At 38.8% G+C, this 27,734-nt stretch overlaps 1 protein-coding gene and 1 non-coding gene across 2 annotated transcripts in view; both read right to left on the reverse strand.

Annotated features, from left to right (window-relative positions):
- The window catches only part of KIF5B (kinesin family member 5B), a 62,372-nt gene that overhangs the window by 14,122 nt on the left and 20,516 nt on the right, over nucleotides 1-27,734 (reverse strand). The window contains 16 exon segments of the mRNA XM_049777160.1: nucleotides 288-393; nucleotides 504-569; nucleotides 2,086-2,203; nucleotides 2,728-2,916; nucleotides 10,543-10,686; nucleotides 13,463-13,669; nucleotides 15,799-15,867; nucleotides 18,698-18,891; nucleotides 19,444-19,592; nucleotides 20,944-21,089; nucleotides 21,312-21,416; nucleotides 23,295-23,419; nucleotides 23,560-23,647; nucleotides 23,730-23,785; nucleotides 25,856-25,904; nucleotides 26,616-26,720. Coding sequence (XP_049633117.1) covers nucleotides 288-393; nucleotides 504-569; nucleotides 2,086-2,203; nucleotides 2,728-2,916; nucleotides 10,543-10,686; nucleotides 13,463-13,669; nucleotides 15,799-15,867; nucleotides 18,698-18,891; nucleotides 19,444-19,592; nucleotides 20,944-21,089; nucleotides 21,312-21,416; nucleotides 23,295-23,419; nucleotides 23,560-23,647; nucleotides 23,730-23,785; nucleotides 25,856-25,904; nucleotides 26,616-26,720 — 1,916 coding nt within the window.
- LOC126014601 (small nucleolar RNA SNORA72) lies at nucleotides 12,708-12,842 on the reverse strand. Its single transcript, XR_007497619.1, has one exon. It is a non-coding gene; the product is annotated as a small nucleolar RNA SNORA72 (small nucleolar RNA).

A 27,734-nucleotide genomic window follows, 5' to 3' on the forward strand; every position in this document is an offset into this window, starting at 1 on the left:
AGGTGGAGTCTAAGAAGTAGCAAGAGTGATCCCCCACTCTCCAGAACTGAGGGAGGAGTGTGAGGTATGGCCTAAAACCAAGCCAAAGAAGAAACAAAAACACATAACCTGAAATTCAGAAGTTCTACTCATAAATGAATAAATTACTTTTCAAGTCAAATACAATCTTAATAATATAGGCTTCTAATGTAGTCTAGTCATATAGCCCATCAGTAATCAATTATTTTGTAGGTATTCATTTTTTTTTTCAATTTTTAGTATCTTTTAGCAAAGAAAGATGGACTTACTCTTGGAGATCAGTAATAACCTTTTCTTTTGCCTCAACTTCATCTCTCAAACTACTGATTTGTTTCTGATGAGTTTCTCTGTGGCTTTGGATCTGCTGCTCAACAGCTTGCTAGAATTAAAAAAAGAAAAGGTGTTTGTTAATTAAGTTCAACTCTATAAAATTAATAAAAATGGATTCAAGTCACGTTTAAATAAAATCTAGTATTACATAAAACTTGCCTTAACTTCATTTGCAGTCTGAACCTTATTTAAGTGCTCCTTTTCCATTTCATGGACCTTCTCTGTGGGGAGATAGGAAACAGTCTTCAGTTATTCATATCAACTCAGGAACAAATGAGTTTCATGAGAAAAATACACATCCCATAGTAGTACTACATTACTTGTAGTACTGTAATAGTAGTGTAATACTTGATTTATTTACATTTTATAATTCCAGTTTTTCAAGTTTGAACCCCACGTTTAATCCTTGGAACAACATGGTCCTCCCTCTTCTAAGTCCAAAACCAAAAAAATATAATAAGTTTAAAATATATTACAATGATTAAAGTGCTTGTCTGGCATGCAGTCAACCCTGGTTCAATCCCTAGCAATGCACAGTACCGAGCACCAGTGGGTTTACCATCCCTAAAGTGTAGTCACAATAAATAACGTGTTTAAATAATAATCCAATTGCTATAAAAAAAAAAAACCTTGAACTTGCTCTCCAAGTTCAATTAATTGATTAGTTTTCTTAACTAGTCTATTTTTTTTTTTGGTTTTTGGGCGACACCCGGTGGTGTTCAGGGTTTACTCCTGGCTCTGTGCTCAGAAATCACTCTTGGCAGGTTCAGGGGACCATATGGGATACCAGAGATCAAACACAGACTGCTGCATGCAAGACAAATGCCCTAACCACTGAAATAGTATGGAGTTATTGCTCTGAACCCTTGACTACAGACTTTATTTTAACATTGTAATTCCTTTTATTCTCTTCCCTCAATTCTTTTTTTTTTTTTTTTTTGGTTTTTGGGCCACACCTAGTGGTGCACAGGGGTCATTACAGGTGGTGCTTGGGGGACCGTAGGGATGCCAGGGAGCAAACATGGTTTGGCTATGCAGGACAAATGCCCTCCCAGCTGTGCTATCGCTCCAGCCCCTGCCTAGTTCTTTTTTTGTTTTGGTCCACACCAGCCAAATTATTCTCAGGGATTTCTCTTGGCTCTATACTCAGAAATCACTCCTGGTGGTGCTGGGATAGGGATACGTAGGATAACGGGAACTGAATCAAATATATAAAGTATACTGAACAGTATACAAAGAAAGCTATCTCTAGCCATGTCTGCTCAATTCTTAAAAAGATGGCTTAGGGCATGGCAAGAGAATGAGTTACCTATCCAAGTACTCTACGTCAAAATACAACACATAGACAGACTAAAAAAAAAAAAAACCATACCCTATAGAAAATTTCCTTCTTGATTAATTGTGGTTCTATGTTTTATAATACTGTTAATGAGCACCCCATGCACAAAAGTTCCAACTGACAGATCTCACCAGTGTACTCACCTCCTTCCTCAAAAGACCTCAACATCCCTCCCTTCAACCTGCCCTCAACCAGCTTGACTACGTGGATCAGTTCTACAAGACTGGCATCTTTTATAGTCAATTATTTCCAAATATCACATTAAATTATATTATTTGCCAACTCTTTATGCCATCTGTAATCCTATGCTTTAATGGCAAGAATATAAGTTCACTAATATTAAAATATAAAGAATAAATTAGTGTAACTATAACTCACAAGAAACTGGAAGCTATTACCTTGTGCTCGAAGCTGGACTAGTTCCTCACTAAGAGAATCAACAGATTCTTCCAACTGCCTTTTCTTTTGCTCCACATTTTGAAGGTATTCAGTTAATGATTTAATTTTTGCTTCATGCTTTGGGAAAAAGGGTACCAATAAAGTAAGGGAAAGTTCATGCAAACATCTTACAAAGAATATTTTTAAGTTTTATCTGTATAGGCAAATATATTTAAAGAAAACAATATTTAAACCAAAAATGTTCAGGATCCAAAGTTACAATAAAAATTTAAGCAATGAAATAGTCATCTATAGTTTATAAACATGCATACTAAGATTCTGAAGGCTGAGATAGAATTCTATGGCTCTTACCACTTCATTGTACTATTTAATCTTCTACAACTTCTATATTGGTGACTGGTCTCATCTATTCCACCATCAGTGCCATAAAAGTAGCACTCCCTTTAATCATCCTAGAATTCTTCCATATTCGACTATTACACGAGTCAGATTTTTCTAATAAGTTTCTCCCTGAACATACACATTAGCACATATAACCATTTAAATGATTCATATTGTAGCTAGTTTAGTTCCTCAGAATAACCTACAGAATTTTGTATCTTAAACCTCTTATAACAAAGAAACCGTTTTGCAATACATACTTGAGAAATGCGAAGTTGGCATGCTGCTAACTCCTTTTCATTTTCTTCCATTTTTTTGTTGCTCTCGGTTTGTGTGCTTTCTAATTGTTTGCAGCGTTTAACCATTGTTTTTACTTCTGATTTCATTTTGCTAATGTAGAGTCTTGCAACAGTAAACTCTTCATCTATCATGCCAGTTCCCTCAGGTTGCTGTGAAAAAATGTGAAATAAAAATTAAGAATACAAATGCCCAATGTTTATACTTAACAGGAACCTAAACTTTTAAACAAAATAATATGTAACAGTAAAATAAAGCTTTTTTTTTTTTTGCCTTTCTTACTTTTTTTTTTTAATTATGAGAACAAAGATGCAAAGAAAGAGGACAAGGTAAAGTTACAGTGGAAGGACAATCACCCATAACATAATTCTCAGAAGACCCCTTGCTGATATCTTAACTTTGAAATTTCAGCCAAAGAACATTAAGATAAATAAAACAGAATCCATGTACAATTACTTTGTCCCTCAAGTCCCCAGACTGTAACACATTATAATATTTCTTAACAGCACACAAGGCAATCTAAAGCCATAAAACTTACGTAGCTCCTTAAACATTACAGGCATAGTATTTTTTTTACATATCAATGTACATGCATATTAGCTTAAGTTAACCTCAAATTTTAAGTAAAAATGGTGTTAGAGTGGCTATTGTTGTTTGCATAAGCCCACCAAAATATGAGGGACATGGAAAGGAATAACCTTGGCCTAAATACAAAGAGACCCGACCCCTGAGGTTTCCTGGCACAAGACCAACTCTAGGCTCCAGGCAAGCTAGATCGTCCAATCCAAGACACTGTCTGTAGTGCCAACACACTTTTATTTTTCACACAGTCTCTGTTATTGGTATCATGTTTCTGTATTAAAGATCCTGGAATCTGCATATCCTACATTGAAGTCAGGATGTGGAGCGTCCTCTCGTTTCACCTCACAATCAAAGGGCAATGCAGGGAGCCCTGTCCTGTAAGCAGGTCATTATTGTCTTCTCAGTGTTAAGGAAGTCTCTTTTGAGCAGGTAGATGTCTGAGCAGTGTAGGGTCTTCCGAGGTAGAGGATTGCTTCCAGGTGATGTTATAGACAAGCCTGGACGTTTCGTGGATGGCTTCCCTGGATCAGGGGTGAATGGAAAATGCCCTTTCTTCTGAGGCCTGTGCCAGGTCGTTATGTCAATGTTCAGGGTGTAAGGTCCCTTTGCACTACAAGGGGATTGTGTGTTCCAATCTCTATTAGATAGGATGCCTTTCTTACTCTTGAAATAATATTATCTGATGCTTTTAAGAAAAAATAAAGAACATGATCTAAAAATCAAAACCCCCATGAGCAGAGCCTCTTTTAACTTTTGGATATCCTCATATCACCTCCATTGTTAGACATACATTAAGTTTCCTTTAAAATCCTATAATGGGGCCCGGAGAGATAGCACAGCGGCGTTTGCCTTGCAAGCAGCCGATCTAGGACCAAAGGTGGTTGGTTCGAATCCCGGTGTCCCATATGGTCCCTCGTGCCTGCCAGGAGCTATTTCTAAGCAGACAGCCAGGAGTAACCCCTGAGCACCGCCGGGTGTGACCCAAAAACCAAAAAAATAAAAATAAAAAAATAAATAAATAAATAAAATCCTATAATGAAGAACAGGTGGAATTTAAAATACAAAATACACTTGGGGCCAAAGCAATAGTAGAGCAAATAGTGTACTTGCCTTGAAAGTGGCCAACCCAAATTTGAAACCCAATATTCTGTATGGTTCCCTGAGCCTCCAGGTTGTTTCCTGAATACAGAGCAAGAGTAATGCCTGAGCATTTCCAGGTGTGCCCCCAAAATACTAAGTCAAACAAACTGAAAACAAAACATACATGTACATAAGCACCTAAAATAAAAGAAAATAGTGAAGTATAAGTGTTAATACAATTTTGTGTAAGAGCTATTTGAGCGTTACTTAGAATTGCCAAATATTGGAAGTAAGCATTATGTCCTGTGTAGATGAATGAATAAACAACCTGGATGCAATGAAAAATTTTATTTTTTTAAAAAATGGACATGTGCCTTTGTGTTATAAAAAGCAACATAAAATGATTTGGCTCAGGCCTCAGAAGAATGGGCATCGCCCACACACACCTGAACAATGGATACCATCTATGGAAACAACCACAATTGTCTTTAACATTACCAGGAACCAAGCCTCTACCAGGGAAGACCTACCACTGCTTTGGCATTGACTTACTCCAAAGAGCGCTCCCAACACCCAGACGACTCAGCAACAGTCTGCATGCAAGGCAGATTGCTCTGCATTTAATGGTATGCTGAAACTAGAGGATGCTCCACATCAGCCTGACATCGATGAAAGAAATGCACAGAATCCAGAGTCTTTAAATATAAGAATCTGATACCAACAATAGCTAAAGTGTGAAAAAGTTTCACCAGGACCTTGAGAATGCCTGGAACCCAGAGTCTGTCTTATGCCAATAAACTTCTAGGGTGAGGCCTTTTTGTAATCAGGTCAAGGAGTTTTTCTCCATTTTCCCATTTTCTGGACCTATGCAAACAATGGCGATTCCCACTATCACACCTTTAATATATTTTTTTACTCTTATCCTTTAAGGAAAAAAAAAATGCAACTTACTGAACTTAAAAACAAATAACTGTAGTAGAATGCCTGTCTCAAATACAGGCAGGGGATGGGAAGGGAGAGGGGGTAATGTTACACTGGTGAAGGGAGGTGTTCTGGTTATGACTGTAACCCAAATATGATCATGTTAAATAAAAATATATTTAAAAAAAAAAAGCAACATGAAGTAAATTAAGTGTCTGCATGGAAGCTAGCTATGGTTGTGGGTGGGAGATTGAGGGCACTGGTAAAGGGAGGTCATACTGGTGGTAGCAGATTATTTAATGTCTGAAACAAACATTATGAATAACTTGGTAAATCACTGTTATTAGAACACAATGTCTGAAACTCAATCATAAATAGTTTTGTAAATCATGTTGCAGGTCGTTAGTCTTATAAATTAATAGCTATAAAAGCTATTAATCTATTGGGGGGAGGTATATGGTTTGTGGGGTTGTAGGTCACACATCTAGTGCCAGAGCACTAGATCAATCCCCTACACTGTTAGATGTGGTATAAAAAACAAACAAACAAACAAACAAACAAACAAAAAAAAACGGGCTGGAGCAATAACACAGCGATAGGGCGTTTGCCTTGCTCATGGCCAACCATGGATGAACCCAGTTCGATTCCCAGGATCCCACATGGTCCCTCAAACCTGCCAGGAGTGATATCTGAGCATAGAGCCAGGAGTAACCTGAGCGCTGCCATGTGTGATCCACCGCCCCCCAAACAAAAAAATATTAAGAAAAACAAGACCCCCAAACCAGAAAGTCAAAAGCTATCATGTCACAATAAAATCTTTATTTTTAAATTTTTTGGACCACACCCAACAGGGCTTGGGGTTATTCCTGGCTTTGTGCTCAGGAATTACTCATACAACCGGCAGTGCTTGGGGACCATATGGGATACCAGGGATCAAACTCGGGCCAGCCACGTGCAAGGCAAATACCCTACACTCTGTGCTATCACTCTGGTCCCAAAAAGAATCTTAAATGCACATTGCTATGGAAGGAAATCAGTTTGAAAAGGTAAATATTTTGATTCCAAGTGTGTACATTTTAGGAAAGGTAAAATTACAGGAATATAGAGAAAAGGACAGGATGAAGCATAAGGGACTTGGTAAGGTGGAAAGCTATTATTCTATGATATAATGGCAGAACTATAGTATACAACCAAACACAAGAGTGAACTTACTACAAAGGACATGCAGTTCAAGATGTTAAAAGAAAGTCATGTTAAGGGAAGGGGATAAAAAAGAAAATCATGTGCAAATAACAAAATAATGAAGACTCATTTCATGCTATTAATAAGTAAATTATCTGCAAGGCTGATTTCAAATAGCCCAGTGGGGGTGGGGGTAGGGAAGCAGACCAAGACTCAGGTCAGTATAGTGTTGTACTGGTTCTGACATTAAACAGTTCCACTTTTTACTTTTCTATATATACCACTCTTTCACTTACAATTATTTGAACATGGGCTGGAAAAGATAACCCAAGTAATATGGTACCTGCCCAGCATGTGCAAGGCCCTGAGCCTAAGCACACTGCAAATGAGCACCACTTGAAGTAGCCCCTGTAAAAGATTTAGGGAGGAGGGGTGGAGATAGTACAGTAGGTAGGGCACTTCTTGGCACAAGGCCAACAGGGTATTTGATCTTTGATTCCTAGTATCCCATAAGGTCCTCTGAGCACCACCAAGTGATCCCAGAGCATAGAAGCAAGAGTAAGCCCTGAGCACCACCAGGTGTGACTTCTCAAACTAAAACAAAACAAAAAAAATAAAATAAGAATTAAAAAAAATTGAAGGCCATAATAACAATATAGGAGTTAAGGTATTTGCCTAGAATACATCTGACCTTGGTTCAATTCCTGGTATATGTGGTTCCCTGGATAATGCCAAGAGTGGTACCTGAGCACAGAGCAAGAAGTGCCTGTGTACCTCTGTGAGGGGCCCCAAAATAAATAAAATGGGGGAGGGAAAGTTGGGCTACACCTGGCAGTATTCTAGGGTTGTTTCTGGTGGTAATAGAGGGACCACGAGGTGATGAGAATCACCTATGTAAAGCAAGTACTATGCCACTAAGCCATAACCCAGCAATATAAGAATATATTTTAGGGCCCGGAGAGATAGCACAGCGGTGTTTGCCTTGCAAGCAGCCGATCCAGGACCAAAGGTGGTTGGCTTGGATCCCGGTGTCCCATATGGTCCCCCGTGCCTGCCAGGGCCGATTTCTGAGCATAGAGCCAGGAGTAACCCCTGAGCACCGCCGAGTGTGGCCCAAAAACAAACAAAAAAAAAAAGAATATATTTTAAAATAGTTAAACAGGGGCCAGAAAGATAGCACAGCAGTAGAGCGTTTGCCTTGCATATGACCAACCCAGGACTGATGGTGGTTTGATTCCTGGCATCCCATATGGTCCCCTGAGCCTTCCAGAAGCGATTTCTGAGAGCAGAGTCAAGAGTAAGCCCCGAATGCAGTGTGTGTGACCCAAAAACCAATAAAATAAAATAAAATAGTTAAACATAAAATAAAATATTTTTCTTAAAATTAGTTGCAAATTAAGAAAGCTAATTTTTTGGGGGGTCACACCTGGCAGCACTCAGGGGATACTCCTGGCTCTATGCTCAGAAATCGGCCCTGGCAGGCACGGGGGACCATATGGGATGCCGGGATTTGAACCACCGTCCTTCTGCATGAAAGGCAAACGCCTTATCTCCATTCTATCTCTCCGGCCCCAAGAAAGCTAATTTTTAATATTAAAAACTTTTAGTGTTTAGTAATAAAACTTTGCCGTTTCATACTTTTCTGTTTGGACACTATCCTCAAGCTTTTTAATACCTGTTATCAATTCAACTTAAACAGAATAGGGAACATTCAGACTAATGGTGAAGAGAGCAAGTCACTCAGCATTTAAAGGTAATACCTTCCTTTAGTTTCAATCGTGCAGCATAAGAAATAGCATCATAATGGGCCCAGCATTATAAAACAGTGTGTATGTAGGGCATTTATTTTGCATGTACTTGATCTAGGTTCAATCCCCAATACCTCATGAGGTACTCTAATCATTGCCAGGATTGAACCCTGAGTGTGGAGCCAAAAAATGGCATAATATAAAATAAAATAAACATATGAGAATGTTTACAAAGATGTAGGCCTCCATTAACAGTAACTTTGACTACAGTAACCAAAATTACCTGTACTGGAATAAAGACAGATTCCCAGATCAATGAAACAGAACTGAGAGGCCAGATAATGTATGAGCAGTTAATATGTGACACAGAGGACAGATATATAAAGTACAACAAGAAGAGCCTTTTTAACAAATGATGGAAAAACTAGTTAGCCACATGCAAAAGAAACAAGAAACAAATCTGGCATACCATTCACAAATCAATTCGAAGTGGGTTAAAGACCTCAATATCAAGCATGCCTTCATAAAATACATCGAAAAACATGAATACATACATATGAAAAACACAAGTAGGAGTCTTAATTGTGACAACCTCATGGGCAAAGAAAACAAAATTACAGGATCACATCTTTTTTTATTTTTGTTTTGGATAGCACCTGGCGGTGCTCAGGGGTCACTCCTGGCAAACTTGGGGGACCATAAGGGATTCAAACTGGGGTCTGTCCTGTGTTGGCCACATGCAAGGCAAATGCCTTACCACTGTGCTATCGCTACGGCCCCAAGGATCACATCTTCAAATATTCTTCATGGTAAAACAAATGAGATCCAAAATAAAGATACTCTACTGAATAGGAGAAAATATATGCACACAATTTAAATAAAGGGGTTAATACCCAAAATATAAAAAGCTCTCCCAGGGCTGGAGAGATAGCATAGAGGTAGGGCGTTTGCCTTGCATGCATAAGGACGATGGTCCCCCAAGCCTGCCAGATGTGGTTTCTGAGGGTAGAACCAGGAGTAATCCCTGAGCGATGCTGGGTGTGACCCAAAAACCAAAACCAAACAAACAAAAAGCTCTCTCAAAGAACATTAAAAAAAAAAACAACAAAATAACTATCAAAAAATGGGGAACAATGAATAGGTATTTCCTTAGATGACATCAAGATGCTAACAGGCAGATTAAAAAATGTCTATCACTCATTATCAAGGTAATGCAAATCAAAGTAACAATGAGACATCATCTCACACCGGTGAGAATTGTCTAAAAAGAGTGGGAACAGGTGGTAATGTGATGAACTCTCATTCACAGCTCCCAGAGTACTGCATGACTCACTCTGAAAAACTCAAGATTCCTCAGAGAGAACATCTATGACCCTACTATTCCACCCCTAGGCATCTACCCCCACGAACACAAAAACTGAAAAGACAGGCACACCTACTTCACTATAGCACCATTTATAGCAGCCAAGATCTAGAAACAATCAGAGTGCCCAACAACAAATGAGTGGATAAAGAAAGTGAGGCAAATATACAGAATGGAATACTATTCGGTAATGAGAAAACATGGAATGCTGCTGTTTGCTGCAACTTATATGAAACTGGCATGTGTTATGCTAAGTGAAGTAAGTCAAAAAGTGACCTTGTGGGCTCGGAGAGATAGCACAGTGGCGTTTGCCTTGCAAGCAGCTGATCCAGGACCAAAGGTGGTTGGTCCGAATCCTGGTGTCCCATATGGTCCCCCATGCCTGCCAGGAGCTATTTCTGAGCAGTCAGCCAGGAGTAACTCCTGAGCACCGCCAGGTGTGACCCAAAAACCCAAAAATAATAATAATAATAATAATAATAATAATAATAATAATAATTGAAACAAATCTGTGAAGCCCATTTTTAATTCAAAGCAACAGTAAGCCAACTCAAAGGAGTTCACTCTTAGTTAACCCTTAACTGTTGCTCTAATTGTACTTTCACACATGGCAATTTACTAGGATAAATCACTAAGTGATAAATCTTTACACAGTAAAGGTTAGAACCAATTATGGCATAAAAACACAAAATAAAACAAAATATAACTAAACGTTTCTTTGCCCTTAAGGTACCTTACTTCGTCTACTTTCATCTATTTAGAAATAAAGTTAATATAATCTACTACTACACATGGTTGGTATAACTAGGAGAAAACAAGCATGAAAAGAATCTTGCAAAAGTTAAGTGGTAAATCGAAAACTAAGGCATATAATTGTACTTAACATTTGGTTCTTGTATTACCTTTACATCATTGTTTCCTACAGCAATTCCAATTTCTGCAAGGTCTTTTAATAAAGATGCCATCATCTCAGTTGCTCGTTTTTTTTGGTGATTGGTCATTTCCTTAAGTTTCTGAAGTTCAGCATCTATACTTGCTAATGTTGCCTACCAACCAAAAAAAATAAAATAAAATGTAGGATTAAATGCATTAAATACCAATCTAAACATTCACAGATATTTCTAGTTTTCAACCAGTACGTACACAAAGCTGTTTTTTTTTTTTCTTTCTGCATTATCTACTGAGTTCTAGGCTAGTTTCCATATCAAATTTAAGATTTTCTTAGAAGAGTCAGTAGTCATATGGGATGCCGGGATTCTGTTCGAATTAGCTGCGTGCAAGGCAAATGCCCTACCACTGTGATATCTCTCCACCCCCAGTCAATTATTTTTGTTTGTTTTGTTTTTGGGTTACACCAGGCAGCGCTCAGGGGATATTCCTGGCTCTACACTCAGAAATTGACCCCAGCAGGCTTGGTTGACCACATGATGCCAGGATTCGAACCACCGTCATTCTGCAAACACCTTACCGCTGTCCTATTTCTCCAGCCCCAGTCAATAATTTCTTGTTTTTGATGTGGGATGAAAACCAGAGATAACAGAGATGAGGATTAGAAAAATCAGTCCATAGAAGGAAACTTGCTACAAAGAGCCGAGTGCAGTAAGAGCAGAGAAAGGTCTACTATGAAAGGGACATGCATGGTACTACTTCATTAACAATATTGCAAACAGGGGCCGGTGAGGTGGTGCTAGAGGTAAGGTGTCTGCCTTGCAAGCGCTAGCCAAGGAAGGACCAAGGTTCGATCCCCCAGTGCCCCATATGGTCCCCCCTAGCCAGGGGCAATTTCTGAGCGCTTAGCCAGGAGTAACCCCTGAGCATCAAATGGGTGTGGCCCAAAAAACCAAAAAACAATAGTGCAAACCGCAATGTCAAAAAACAAGCAAGAGAGAGGGAGAGGGGGGAGGGAGAGAGGGAAAGGGGGGAGGGAGAGAGGGAGAGGGAGAGAGAGATTGGGAAGAGGGGAAGGAGGGAGAGGGAGAGAGAAGTAAAATCCCAGTCAATAATTTTTAACAACTATAAAACTGTTTTGATGAGGCCAGAGAGATAGCATGAAGGTAGGGCATTTGCCTTAAATGCAGAGGGACGGTGGCTTGAATCCCAGCATCCCAAATGGTCCCCCAAGCCTGCCAGGAGCGATTTCTGGACATAAAGCCAGGAGTAAAACCTGAGCACTGCTGAGTGTGACCCAAAAACCAAACACCCCCCCCCCCAAATATATATTTCATAAACTTGGATTGCTTTTTTTGGGGGGGGGGGGGTGCACTCATGTTGGTGCTCAGGTTCTCATGGGTAAGGAGGGGAGACATTGAAATTTGGCACTCTGTAACAATAGACAGCACTATTCAGCTATGTTTCCAGCCTGTTATTTCATGTATGAACTGCTTTCCTTTAGAAGTGAACATGCGGGCCGTAGAGATAGCATAGAGGTAAGGTGTTTGCTTTCCATGCAGAAGGTCATTGGTTCGAATTCCAGCATCCCATATGGTCCCCCGATCCTGCCAGGAGTGATTTCTGAATGTGGACCCAGGAGTAACCCCTGAGCACTGGCGGGTGTGACCCAAAAACCAAAAAAAAAAAAAAAAAAAAAAGAAGTGAACATGCATAAAGTGATATTGACTGGAGTCCAACTGCAGATGTCAAACAAGAAGAAGCATTGACCACAAAACCAGGGCCACCTTGAAAGCAAAGTAGAAGTTACAGCTGTGTGCTACCTTCTTGCATTGCTAATGAAGTTAACAATCCCTGACTTACAATGATTCCAAGTTAAAACCCTCATTTACTGAGGGCTTACAAGATCCCAGTATACTGTATAGCTAATATTGTTCATTTACTGGGACTATAATGACGACAAATATAAAAATGATCCCAATGATCATTTTCTTTATACTTATGCCCCATTGCTTGTTTTGTTTTGTTTTGTTTTTTTCAGAGAAGAAAGAAAACCAAACCAATTTTACATTTATTGGCAACTGGTAACCTCAAATTAGCAATGATTCCCTCCCCACCAGTCGCCCAATACCCTTCTAGATAAGTTGAACTAGAAACTCATAGTCGGGGCTTCCAGACTATTTATCACCAGCATTACTAAGAGCAGACCTAGGTGGGTAAAGAACTAGGCCTGGGGACACATGCATGGTCTTAATATAGCGAACGGTTAGCCTGCCTGATTATGGCAAAATCAGAACAGCGAGAATATTCGCAGTCATTGCTTAATTTGTAGTTTGAACAATAATCTATTAACTTTTGAACAGCTATCAGCTTTTACTTTTTTCCTATACTATCCAATGAATGTTACACAGAATTGTTTTATTATTTTTGTCCTTGTTTGTTAGTTTTGGGGCTAAGCCCAGCAGTGCTCATGGTTTATTCTTTACTTGGTGCTCAGGGCTCACTTCTGCTTGGCTATTCTCAGGGGACAGACTATACATGTCTTGTTGGGGCTGGGAACCAGGTCAGCTGTGTACAAAGCAAGAACCTTACCTGCTGCCATCTCTCTCTTACTCCAAGAGTAGTTAAACATATCTTTGTTTCTTTGTTTGTTTTGGAGTCACACCCAGCAGCACTCAGGGGACCATATGGGATGCCAGGATTCGAACCACCGTTTGCATGCAAGGCAAAACCACCTTACCTCCATGCTATCTCTCCAGTCCAACATATCTTAATAAAACAAACATAACCCTCATCCTTCACATTTAAGGAGTTATATGTAGCAGGAACTGAAATACTGAGAACTGATAAAGTTTCAGTTTTCAGAAATATATCACTTACATAAATTTTCAATTATAGTTTTGACATATTAACAAAGAAAAAAGTATATCCTACCGACTTCTGATTTAGTTCATCACTAAGCAATTCATATTCCTTAGTTTTATCTTCCACTTCCTGAGATTTCTGATCATAATTAACAGCCAGTTCCTCTAAAGCTTGTAAAACTTCTTTGACTTCTTCTTTAGAGGCATCATTTTCTGCTTGAAGACGATTCAGCTCAGCTTGCATATTATCTTGATCCCTCCTGGTAGATGCCAGAAGCTACATAAAAAAATAAAACACTTCATTTTAACAAAAGTATAGCTTTTTAAACAAAATTATTTGTTTTATCATTTTCTAATCATATAAAAGAATAAAATGTGGATGCTACTAAGTGTGGTAATACTCACATTAGCTCCACCAAGAATCAAGACCAGATCTTCTATGTTAACAGGCTAGATGTTCCCTACCCTTCCTTGCTATGAGGCAGTGGTCCTCAAACTATGGCCCGTGGGCCACATATTGTATTTGTATCTGTTTTGTTTCTTCATTGCAAAATAAGATATATGCAGTGTGCATAAGAATTCGTTCATAAGTTTTGTTTTTACTAGAGTCAGAACCTCCAATGGTCTGAGGGACAGTGAACTGACCCCATTTAAAAAGTTTGAGGACCCCTGCTATAAGGTATTCATGAAGAAGGTGACTAAGTAAAATTTTAGTCATGCAAGTTAATTTAACAGGAAAAAAATGTCATTCCAGGTTCATAACTAATAGGCACAAAATAAAAGCATTTAGGAGATTTGTTTGGGAGGTTTAGGGATCCTAAACACATCTTAGAGGACAAACTTAAAAGACCTGATTCAATCCCCTACATATTTCTCCACCACCCAGTCTGCTGCCAAATGTGGTTCAAAAACAAAAAATAAAAGTTTTATTTTCCTCTGGGAAACTAGAAATGGAATCCGAGTTGTATCTCAGGAAAATTTGGAATCAACAACTGAAGAAAAGTCAAGACAACGAAGGAGGAAAATGTAACCACCAAGGGTCAGTGACTTGTAGTAGAGGCCCTTGGAAATGTGTTCAAGTATATATATATATAATATATATTCAAGTATGTTCAAGTATATATATATATATATATATATAAAATGGGTAATGTCCCTAGAAATAAGGGCTAGAGATACTATATGCAAAGAGTGATAAAATTATGCAAGTATGAACAATGCTACTCTGAGAAACAATGCAACAGTTAATGTTAGTATAAAAATGATATGAGGGTCAGGAATGAAGTGATAGCACAGAGGGTAGGGCATTTGCCTTACATGCACGCAGTTGATCTGGGTTCGATCCCCAGCATCCCATATGGTCTCTTGAGCGTACCAGGAAGAATTTATGAGCGCAGAGCCAGGAGTAACCCCTGCACACCACTAGGTAAAGATTTGAGGGGTCTGAAAGATGGCTGAATGGTGTACAGAAAAAAAGAAAAGCATAAGGCCATTCAAACCCTCTTGCTGCAACAGCACTGGTTTTGCAATGCTGACAGTGCTGTTGTTAGGGATCCTAGGGAGAAAGGGCCCAGAATAGAGTTTGCTTAGTGGCTGAGAATTCAGGTGAAAGAAAAAAAATATGACCAGGATTAATTCGACCAATTGTAGTTCTCTTTCTCACTGATGTCAAGTCTTTGCCTCTATAAACATTAAATGAAGAAAACTTTTCAGATTATCTCTCTGCTGTGCAAGGTGAAATGAAATAAGGGTATAAATCAGGTAATAAACCAGAGAACAGAAACTCAAAAATACTAAAGATAGCAAACATACACAGAAGGTTAAAGGAAGATATAAATACTGAAAGAACAGGAAAATTATTTTTATTGTCATTTGCATTCTCATAGGAGTCAAATCAGAACAGATATCAGCATTCTGTAATAATACTTTAAGACTTATATCTATTTAGGTCAACAAAAAATATAGTTTTATATTTTCCTTTTTCTGTAAATATTTTAAAGGAATGTCTAATAGTTATTCCAGGCCAGTATGATGAATCTTTCCCATTATTCAGTAAAAAACATTTTGGCAGAGCAGACATAAATAGCATGATATTTCAAACTAGAAAGCAAAAAAGTGATTTAAAAATCTATAGGTGGTCATTAAAGAAAAATACTCAAGAAGTTTATCTTTTCCCTTCCAGTTAAATAAAACTGAGATCTAAAAAAAGGTCATAAGAGGAAGTAAATACTGGCTTCAAGCCGTATGGTAAACTGATTCATGCAGTATCTACATAAAGGCATGCATACACCAAGATTATTTTTGTAGGACATTGCTAAGAATACTCAGAACTCTGTGGAATTTGTTTAAATGATAATACACTTTAATGCTCTTCCTGGAAATAATACTGAAAAGCAATTAACTTACCTCTTCCTGATCCAACATTTGTGTCTTTAGTTTCTCTACCAATTGACTCTGTTGATTAATTTCTTCATCCTACAATTTTAAAGTAACAAATTAACAAAGTAGCTCCAAATTCAGTATAGCTTACTTCAATGTCTTAAGAATGTTGAGGTACGGCCAGGGAGATAGTTCCAAGGGTGGGACTGCATGCTTTCCATTAGGAAGACCCAGGTTTGAGCCCTGGCACACCACATAAATCTGTGAAGTGCAGCTCCAAAAAAATAAAGTGTTGATGATGAAACTTCTATCAGTTTTCATTATCAATATGTGATAGTTAGCAATATCATTTGTTTACACTTAAGCAAAGAGAAAAGACTCATTTATAAAGCTGCTCACAACAGGGCAGAGAGAATACAAAGTACAAAGGCTCTGCAAGAGGTCAAACACCCCCCCAAAAAAAGAGGTCAACCCAGGTTCAATCACCAGCATCTCATATGATCTCCTGAGCACTGTCAGGAGTGACTGCTGGGCACAGAGCCAGGAGTAATCCTTGAGCCTGACCCCCACCCAAAAAGAGCTACTTATTAAAATTGTAAATGCTAATTTTACATTTTAATTTTAATAAATTTTAAATTTATAATTTGCCACAACATGGATGGAACTAAAGGATATGCTTGATTAAGTCAGTCAGAAGAATGGGATACGGCCGGAGAGATAGCACAGAAGTAGGGTATTTGCCTTGCATGTGGCCAATTGGGAGGGACCCAGTTTGATTTCTGGCATCCCATATAGTCCCTTAGCCTGCCAGGAACAATTTCTGAGTGCAGAGCCAGGAGTAAACTCTGAGCACCATTGGGAGTGGCCCATCAACCAACCAATCAATAAAGTTTTATTTTTTAAAAAAAGGATGGGATAAATACAAAATTATCTCAGATGTGATATTTAAAGTCATACAATAATGTAGCACCATAACAAGAGAGGGTCAAAGGCACCACAATTGAGTTGGGGGGGGAGCAAAAGGGAGGAAAGTAGATGCACAGATGATGAGTGTGGTGTTGGAATTATGAACATGGTAAACCAATATTTTAAGTCAAGAAACCTTATACAATAACATTAAAATTAAAATATAAGACTATTACGGAACATACCTATGCAGCCACTTCAAACTTGTACCCTCTGCTTAATACATAAAATATACCAGCAAAAGGCCAGATGTCGTACAACAGTAGAGCACATACCCTGCAAAAACCCTGGATTTGATTCCCAGCACTATGAAAATATAAAACAAACCCAGAATTTTTTTCTATTCTTGTTTCTCCCTTTCTCACTGGTTTTCACACTACTGAATATATATTCAAAACAATGTGTTAATTCCACTCTAATCCGTTACATAAACCTCACCCCATCCCCAAACTGGACAGTGCTGGGGGTGGAGAACACGAAGTGACAGGAATTCGAATTGTCTTCTCCATGGAAAGCATGACCTCTAGCCCTATCTCCCTGTCTTAATATCTTTTTTTTTTTTTTTTTTTTTGGTTTTTGGGCCACACCCGGTGGTGCTCAGGGGTTACTCCTGGCTGTCTGCTCAGAAATAGCTCTTGGCAGGCATGGGGGACCATATGGGACACCGGGATTCGAACCAACCACCTTTGGTCCTGGATCAGCTGCTTGCAAGGCAAACACTGCTGTGCTATCTCTCCGGGGCCCCTGTCCTAATATCTTTTAGAAAAGTCTTCAGAAACTTGATTCAAGGCCCTCCAATTTCAACTCCTTTTGGGAAGTTTTTATCTTTTAAAAAAATGGATAAGTAGAGCCTGGGAAGATAGTGCAGGGCTGCATAATATACATGTGTGAGGCCACATATGTTTTATGCTCTCCTCTATGTAAGCATTGATAGATGAAAGCCCTAGTGGCCCTAACTTATTATCAGGCCCAAGTTTGTTAGGCCAAACATTACCAGTGGTGGCTTCTGGGTCTAGACTACAAAGCAATCCTTTGGAGGTCTATCAAATAAAATTCAAAAAAAAAAAAAAATCCAGAAATTAGATTTGCCTCATATTTTCTAAACAGAAACTATAATTATGTTACTTTATTCATTTTTCTGTACTCAAGGATCTCTCCTGGCAGTGCCTGGGGGCAGTGCATGTGTGATACTATAGGTTATAAACAGTTGTGTGCTAGGCAAGTGCCTTAAAAACACTGAAACGTCTCAGGACCTGGGATTATTTTATAATCTTTTTTTTTTTGGGGGGGGGGGTCCTCCGGGGTTACTCCTGGTTCTGCACTCAGAAACTGCTCCTGGCTTGGGGGACAATATGGGACACCAGTGATTGAACCAGGTTCATCCTGGATCTGCTGACTGCAAGGCAAACGCCCTACTGCTGTGCTATTGCTCCAGCCCCTTTCTAATCTTTTATTGTTAGTTTTTGGTTCACACCCGGCAGTGCTCAATGGTTACTCCTGGCAGTTTTGGGGACCATGTGGGATACCAGTGATCGAACCTGGGTCTGTTCTGGGTCAGCTGTATGCAAGGCAAAAGCCCTACTGCTGTGCTATCTCTTTGGCTCCTATTTTATAATCATTTTTTATATTTTTTAAAAGGTCAACATGTTTCAAGAAAGTACATATAGGAGACAAGGGCCATAATATTCCAGTTAGAAAATAAAAACATGGGGCTGGAGAGATAGCATGGAGGTAAGGCATTTGCCTTTCATGCAGGAGGTCATCGGTTCGAATCCCGGCGCCCCATATGGTCCCCCGTGCCTGCCAGGAGCAATTTCTGAGCCTGGAGCCAGGAATAACCCGAGCACTGCCGGGTGTGACCCAAAAACCACACACACACACACACAAATAAAATAAAAACATCATGTTAAAAATATTGTAACAACATAATTAAATATAATAGATTATAAATGATACCTACTTTGTCATCAAGTTGTTTGTACAATTTAGCAAGTTCTTCTTCACACTTTCTTCTTTCAGCATCAGTAAAGTTTCCAGTAACTCCGATTGTAGGTGCTGGTTTATCATTGGTAATAGTAATATCCTTATCTGATGCAAAAGCTTCCAAATTTGCCTTCTCTTTGTCAAACTGTTCATCAATAGGCACTGTCTCTCCTAAAATAAGGTAACATTATTAAAAATTCACCTCTATGACTAATTTTTATTTTATTCAACTACATCAGCACTTACCAACTATTTGCCTGAGATTTGAAAGGTAGAAATTACTTTGATTCTACTCCAGAAGTCCAATTGCCAAATCTTGTAACTTTTATTGCTTCCACAGAAATCTAGGCACCTTGCCATGTATGGCATGGTGCCTTTTAAAAGCTTCCAGCTGGCATTTATCCCTTTATCATCTTAGGCAAAACCAGAACTTAATGTAAGATGTTTTTTCTTTATGCTGTGCAAATCATCCCTGGCAGTGCTTGAGGCCCAGGGTCACTCCTAGAAGTGGCTAGGACAGGGGCACTAGGCACTAAACTCAGGGGAAAGACACTACTAGAGCCACACCCGTGGCCCTAAAACTTTTGACATATTTAACGATTCCCAATTCCTGAAAACTGAATAAGATATACTGTTATTTTCACTGACGTTCTGACCAGGATTTTAAATTGAAAAAATAGCTTTAAATCTTCACTAAGCGCAAAGCCTTAATTAAGTTCTTACCATTCCGCCACCGATTGAGCTCATTTTCAAGCCACTGAATGGTGTTCCGCAGGGTCTTATTCTTCTCTTTTTCTCTCTCATACTTCTTTTTCCATTGTTCTGCAGTTAATTCTACATTGACACAAACTGTGTTCTTAATTGTTTTGGCTCTGAGAAGAAATTGGAGAGGAAAAAAAAGGAATTAACTTATTTTATTGTATCTTTCATATATACTATTAACTTTATTATAGCTATAGCTTTATATACATGCACATATGACTAAGTAACTTATTTAAACTATTCTTATCCAGTTCTTTGGCAAAATACTATGGTTTAAAATGAGTATACAGGGGCCAGAGAGCACAGCAATAGGGCATTTGCTCTGCACGCCACCAATTCAGGATGGATGGTGGTTCGAATCCTGGCATCCCATGTGGTCCCAAATACCTGCTAGGAGCGGTTTCTGAGCTCAGAGCCAGGAGTAACTCCTGAGCAACACCAGGTGTGGGCCCCCCCTCCCCCACCAAAAAAAAAAAAAAAGGGTATACTACAGGGCCAGAAGAAATAGCCAAATAGGTTGAGAGTGTGCTTTGCATGATGGAGCCTGATCTGATCACTGGACACCACATTGTCTCCAGAACACTGCTGGGAGCCAGCCTTAAGCACTGAGCTGGAGGAGCTCCTGAGCAGAGTTGGGTATGACCCCAAAAATAGTACAGTGCCCATTCACAGCCCAACCAAACTTTGATTATCCCACATCGGTGAATAGCTTTTTAAAAAGTAAATAATTTGACAGGGCTGGAGGTGTAAGAGGAGGGAAGGCACTTGACTTTTGTACCACCAGGGGTCATTCCTGAGCACAGAATTAGAAAAAGCCCCCGAGCACTACTGGGTGAAACCCAAAGCAGTTTTTTTTTTTTTTAAAAACTTTTGAGAAAGACAAAAAAGGTCTATATATTCTCATTCATTTGCAAGGCTGAATTAATTAAGAAATCATCACTGAAGATCAAATGATTTTCCTAGGCTAATTATGTCTGGGTTTTTTAGCCATACCTAGAGGCTCTCAGGGGTCACTCTTGGTTTTGTGCTTAAAACTACTCCAGTCAGGATTGGGGGTGGGGGAAGAAGGGTACAAAGGACACAGGACATAACATAGGGGATGTCAGGAATTGAATCCTGTATGCCATGTGCAAGGCAAACTATTGCTCTGGCCCCTGGCTAATCTCTTATTTATTTGAATCTGTTAAATATGTCAACAGACAACACAGATTACATTTGTCAGGCTTACTTTATGTGACAATAAGATTAAATACTTACTTTTCTTAATGCTGAATTAAGGCTAACGCATTCTAACATCTAAATCAACCCTAAAATATGCAAAGCCTGCATTATGACTCTCAATCAAGATGTTGTCTAGCACAAAAAGCAGATACAACCATCAGCACTGACCTAACTATCTACCCGACATTTTACCTAGATTTAATAAAGCAGGGTTACAACTTTATTTTCTTGACAACCAACCTTTGGCCAAAGAGTAGTGTAGACTTTGTTTCAGATTCATTGTATGACGATGGAGAGCAGCAAATCACAATTGTAGTTCTACAGTTCCCACCTAATGAATCTTGAAGGATTCTTGTCATTTTGCTATCGCGATATGGGACATATGTCTACATACAAAAACAAAATCACAATCAAAAGGTATTATATAAATAAAATAAATTATAAAACTAACTGCAATTGTTTTTATTGGGAATTAAAACATAAACACTGACACAGTAAAACAAGTTCCTGAAAGACAATTTATACAGACTGATTCCATTTATGCTTACATACACATCTGAGCATGTTTGCATGTGTGACAATAGGGAATAGAAGAATATTATACTCACACTACCCTCAGCCAAAGCAGAAATAACATTTCCAAGAGCGGAGAGTGACTTGTTGATATTCTTAGCTTCATCCAACACTGCACCTTCAGCTCCAGTTTTACTAACCTATTAGTAAGAATTTAAGAGTAACACAAAATGGCAAGTTTAAGATGGTTTCCTTTGAATTTTAAAAATATGTTATCAATAGGCAACAGTAAGACAATATTTTGATGGTTAGGACTTCTTTTGTTTTGTTTTTGTATTTTGTTTTTTGGGCCACACCCGGTAATGCTCAGGGGTTCCTCCTGGCTCTGCGCTCAGAAATTGCTCCTGGCTTAGGGGACCATTGGGATGCCGGGGGATCAAACCGAGGTCTGGCCTAGGCTAGAGCTTGCAAGGCAAGTCTTACAGCTTGTGCCACCGCTGGGACCCAAGACAATATTTTATATTACTGAGAAATTGATTAAACACCTAACTATGGCATTTTATTTAAGCACTGTGATTTAAAAATACCATTCCAGGGCCCGGAGAGATAGCACAGCGGCGTTTGCCTTGCAAGCAGCTGATCCAGGACCAAAGGTGGTTGGTTTGAATCCCGGTGTCCCATATGGTCCCCTGTGCCTGCCAGGAGCTATTTCTGAGCAGACAGCCAGGAGTAACCCCTGAGCACCGCTGGGTGTGGCCCCAAAACCAAAAAAAAAAATAATAAAATAAAAATAAATAAATAAATAAATAAAAATACCATTCCGTTCAGGTATACAATGTTCTAACATAACATCTACCACTAGAGCATCAGTGTCCCATTACCAATGTCTCAGTTCCAATTTCCTGCTCCTCTGGGTCATTTGTTATTGTCTTACTACAATGTTTTATATTCTTCAGATGAGACAGGATCATTCCATATTAGAGTTCTGTCTTTCCTCTTGTTTTAGGGGCCACACCCAGTAGTGTTCAAGAGCTACTCCTTGCTCAGGGTTACTCCTAAAGGTTCTTAGTGGACCATGACCAGTGGAAATTAAATCCAGGGCATCAAGTATGCAAGGCAATACTCTACAAGCAAGTCACATTCTGACACCAAAATAATCAATTTCCTGTAAATTAGCTCACTAATTTATCTACTAAAGAGAAATCTTTTAAAACTTGCTAATGCTGATGCAGTAACTGTTAGAAAACAAATCAAATAAATTAGATAGACTCTGAAGATCTAGAAAGGACTAAGAAGCAAAATAAACAACAGCAAAAATGTCAAGTCAATATAAAAAAATTTTTTTTTTTAATTTTTGGGTCACACCCGGCAGCGCTCAGGGGTTACTCCTGGCTCTATGCTCAGAAATCACTCCTGGCAGGGACAGGGGAACCATATGGGATGACTGGATTTGAACCACTGTCCTTCAGCATGCAAGGCAAATGCCCTACCTCTGTGCTATCTCTCCAGCCCTTTTAATTTTTTTAATATATTTTATATTATTTTCGTTTTCACATTAACTACAACCAGATTTATAGAATCTAATAATGAAAAATAACTGAAGAAAATAAGCATAACAAAAGCAGAAAGAATTGATGGATAGTTTATCTGTTTTATGGAATGTGATCATTTTCAATGTGGATAAGGTAAGCATGGAACTTTGTAAACAATATCTAAAAAGACAAAACAGGAGTAGGATGATTGTCTTGCACATGGCCACCTTGGTTCAAGCCCCAGCATTCCATATGAGATGACCCAAGTACCAAAACTGTGTGGGTTTTTTTGCTCAAAAAAGCAAAACAAAATTGTAAAAATAAAAATCCGTCTACCTAACAGGTTAGATTCGACTCAACTAAAAATTACATTGAAATAATTAGGTTCATATAATCATCAAAAAGCAAGTACTGTCATCAACGTTTTTAACTCACAAAATAATCAAATTAATCTGATAAATACTATGTAAGGCCAAATTTAAACTGTAGTTTATTTTAAAATGCTAAAGATATCATAACAGATATATAAATATATAAAGATTTTACCTTTTCACTACCAGCTAAATCAACGAGATAAAGTTTTCCACTCAGCTTTTGTTCCGTTTGCGTATTCTCTTGTTTGACATTGATAAGAAATATACTGTGACTCCGAGAACTGTGCTCATTCATATCTGTGATGAAATAACAAATGTTAAACATGAAGTTTTCCTTTTAAGAATTTCTAAAACATTTAAGTGTACAAATCAATCAATCCAATAAACAATATTAAGGCAGACTTGTATCTAAATGACTATCAGTTAGTTCTACTTACTCGTAACTGCTACATGTCTATTGGACTTCCCTTCATCTATGGTATCCATGACTTCATCTGGACTACATACGAAACGCTCTGTACAACCCTGTAAAAAAATGCAAACTGTTTAAACCCTCACAAACTTTCATTACGAGGGTTTTTCTGAAATCATTCTATATTATAAATACCTTTACGTAGGGAACTCGATTTTTATCTTCATGAACTGAAAGGTTGGTCTTTGAAACTGAAAAAAGAAAAACAGGTAATATAAATACTGTCCTAAATTCAACAGTGAAATAGCTAATTCAATCTCCTGAGCAGCCTAAAGATAGGCAAATGTTTGTTTTTGTTTTTGAGCCACACTGGCAGTAATCAAGATTTCCTCCTGACTCTACTCTCAGGGATCACTCCTAGTTGTGCTTGGGAGACCATATGGATGCTCAGGTTGGCAATGTTCAAGACAAGCACCTCACCCCCTGTACTATCACTCCAGCAAATATGTTTTAAAAAATAGGAAAATATCATTATTAAAGCATTACCCTGCTGAATTAATAGATTTAAATAGAAACTGACATAGCAATTACCATTTTTAGGTCCAGTCCAACCTCTACCACCCACATTTTGGAAATAGGCCAGCGTGGTTAAACTATATATCCAAGAATACTGTATTTAGTTGACAGAAAATTAGAACTCAGCTTCTCTGGCTCTAATTAATTACTATCTGGCAGAGGTGCAGGCTGGGGTCAAAGAGAAACTGGGACATTGGTAGAGGAATGTGGACAATGATGAAGGAATGGGTAATAAAACATTGTCGATTGAAACTCAAATTTGTAACTTTGGATCTCATGGTAATTCAATAAATAATTTTTTTCAAATAATAACTAAAGAACCCATAATGTATTTTATTTTATTTTATTTTTGTTTTTGTTTGGGGGCGGCACACCAGGTGACACTCAGGGTAACTCCTGGCTCTGAGCTCAGAAATCGCTCCTGGAAGGGACCGGAGAGATAGCATGGAGGTAAGGCATTTGTGGTGGTTCAAATCCCAGAATCCCATATTGTCCCCTATACCTGCCAGGGGCGATTTTTGAGCCTAGAGCCAGGAGTAACCCCTGAATGCTGCTGGGTGTGACCCAACAACCATAAAAAAAAAAAAAAATAAAAAAATAAGAAATCGTTCCTGGCTTGGGGGGACTATATGGGATGCTGGGGGATTGAACTGAGGTTTAGTCTGTCCTAGGCTAGCGCTGGCAAGGCAGACGCCTTACCACTTCACGCCACCGCTCCAGCCCCAAATAATGTATTTTAAATCATTTTTTGTGTCAAAGTCATCCAACTAGAACTTTAAAAAATGTGGGGCCAAAGAGATAGCATGGAGGTTGGGTGTTTGTCTTGCATGTCAAAGTCATCCAACTAAAACTTTAAAAAATGTGGGGCCAAAGAGATAGCATGGAGGTTGGGTGTTTGCCTTGCATGCAGAAGGATGGTGGTTTGAATCCCAGCATCCCCTATGATACCCCGAGCCTACCAGGAGCGATTTCTGAGCACAGAGCCAAGAGTAACTCCTGAGCGCTGCTGGGTATAACCAAAAAAAAAACAAAAAAAAAAAAAACAAAAAAAAAAAACACCCCACAAAAACTTAAAAAAAAAATACAGGGGCCGGGCGGTGGCGCTGGAGGTAAGGTGCCTGCCTTGCCTGCGCTAGCCTAGGATGGACCGCGGTTCGATCCCCCGGCGTCCCATATGGTCCCCCAAGAAGCCAGGAGCAACTTCTGAGCGCATAGCCAGGAGTAACCCCTGAGCGTCACAGGGTGTGGCCCAAAAAAAAAAAAATACAAATGTTAGTTTTTATAATTTAACTTGTTTATACTGATTATTAGCAATGGCTCTATATCAATTACACAAATAATAATTTTTCTTTTTTCTTTTTGGGCCACACCCGGCAGTGCTCAGGGGTTACTCCTGGCTATCTGCTCAGAAATAGCTCCTGGCAGGCACGGGGGACCATATGGGACGCTGGGATTCAAACCAACCACCTTAGGTCCTGGATTGGCTGCTTGCAAGGCAAACACCGCTGTGGTATCTCTCCGGCCCCACAAATAATAATTTCTATTTTTACTTATTTTTAGGTTTTGGGGCCATACCCAGCAGTGCTCAAGGCTTACTCTTAGCTGTGCTTAGGAATCACTCCTAGCAGGGCAGGGATCGAATCTGATTCAGCTACCTACAAAACAAGCAGCCTGCAATACTATTGTTCTAGATCTCTGTAATGTGTGATTTTTAAATATCAAAGAACAAAAAATTTTTAACTTACCATCTAATAGGTCCCTTATTTTATCCAAATAAATTTCAAAATATGAAACCTACAACAGAGAAAAAGGTATCAAATTAAAATAAAACATTTACTTATTCATTAAATGTTTGTTGGGTTCTGAATGTTCGGGACTATCTAGACTAGAGGTAAAGTTATCAACAATTCAGCCATATTCCACATTCAAATGGAAAGTCTAATATTTGCTAAATTATTTCAATAACTTAAAAACCAATTTCCACGTATATTTACATTTAAAATAAATGAGACTAGTCAGAGTGGTAAGAACTTTTGAATTCACTAGACCAGTGGTCGGCAACCTGCGGCTCGCAAGCCACATGTGGCTCTTTAAACTTTTAATTTGGCTCTTCTGTTTGCTGGGCAGCCGCTCCAGGAGTCAGGACTCTGCTTCTAGCCCCTGTCAGTGCACACCCTGTGTGGCTCTCAAAATAAATTTCAATCGTGTTTTGGCGAGATTTGGCTCAGTTGAAAAAAAAGGTTGCCAACCACTGCACTAGACAATCTTCTTCTTTCTACCGAGAAGGAGGTTATTCTTGGCATTTAGGTGCCAAGGATATATATAGCTCTGTAGTAGAGGACAAATTTCCCCTATATAGATCTTGTATTGGATGGAACCCAGGCATATTTCCTTATCCCAGTCTTGTCCCATTAAAAGATTTAGGTAACTTCTTTAAGGTTATCTGAAGGTGGAAGAATCTATTCTAAGTATAAAATGATACCTAAATGTCCTTAATAATTTTACCTTAATATGAAATTCCAAATTTTCATCCATGGAGTAAATATAATTAAAAATATCTTGTACTATTCTTGGAATAATTCCCATGCCTTCTGGATCATGAAGTTTACCCTAAAGAGGAGACAAAACTAGATCTTAAACAATGAAGTATGAATTAAGTCAGAATTTTTAATCTATAAGTTATAGAGGATAAGAAATACTGTTGCCATTTTCAATGCCTAAAATTATGTATTTTCTAAAATATGTAAAACTTCAATTATTACATATTTAGTTACAAAAATACCATATGGATATGTAGCCTCAAGAGTTTTCTGAGCTTATTTATTACTCTTTTTAGGGACTGGGGGTGTAGCTCACTGGCACAGACTTACACGTAGTCGTGGATTCAATCTCAGGTACCAGAAAGACAAAAAACTAATGGGGAAAACAACAACAACAAAACTATCAAACTATTCACTCTTTCTTTCTTTTTGGGGGCCACACCCAGTGATGCTCAGGGGTTACTCCTGGCTATGCACTCAGAAATGGCTCCTGACTTGGAGGACCACCATATGTGACTCTGGGGGTTGAAGCCCCCCCGGACCGTTCTAGGTCAGCCGCGTGCAAGGCAAACGCCCTATCGCTGCGCTATCGCTCTGGCCCCAAACTATTCACTCTCATATATTAAGATGTCCTAAATTTCTTTCTTTCTTTCTTTTTTGGTTTTTGGGCCACACCCGGCATTGCTCAGGGGTTACTCCTGGCTATCTGCTCAGAAATAGCTCCTGGCAGGCACGGGGGACCATATGGGACACCGGGATTCGAACCAACCACCTTTGGTCCTGGATCGGCTGCTTGCAAGGCCGCTGTGCTATCTTTCCGGGCCCAAATTTTTTTCATTTACAGCCACATAAATCTTCATTATTTCCTCTATTTGGGCTGAGTTCATTCAAATGCTAAGAATGTCCTTGTTCACTGTGACTATAAAAACAAGTAGTAGTAACATGAATTACACTAAAACAAGCACACATTTACTTGATAAATTAAACTCGTAAATAAAAATAAAACCAAATGCTCCTTAATATACTGCTAGTAGCAGTGTGGGTCACAGGCTGTTTGTTTCTAAAAGCAAAGCTTGAGAGGTTC

This window comes from Suncus etruscus, chromosome 7, assembly GCF_024139225.1.
Source record: "Suncus etruscus isolate mSunEtr1 chromosome 7, mSunEtr1.pri.cur, whole genome shotgun sequence".
Lineage (NCBI taxonomy): Eukaryota > Metazoa > Chordata > Mammalia > Eulipotyphla > Soricidae > Suncus > Suncus etruscus.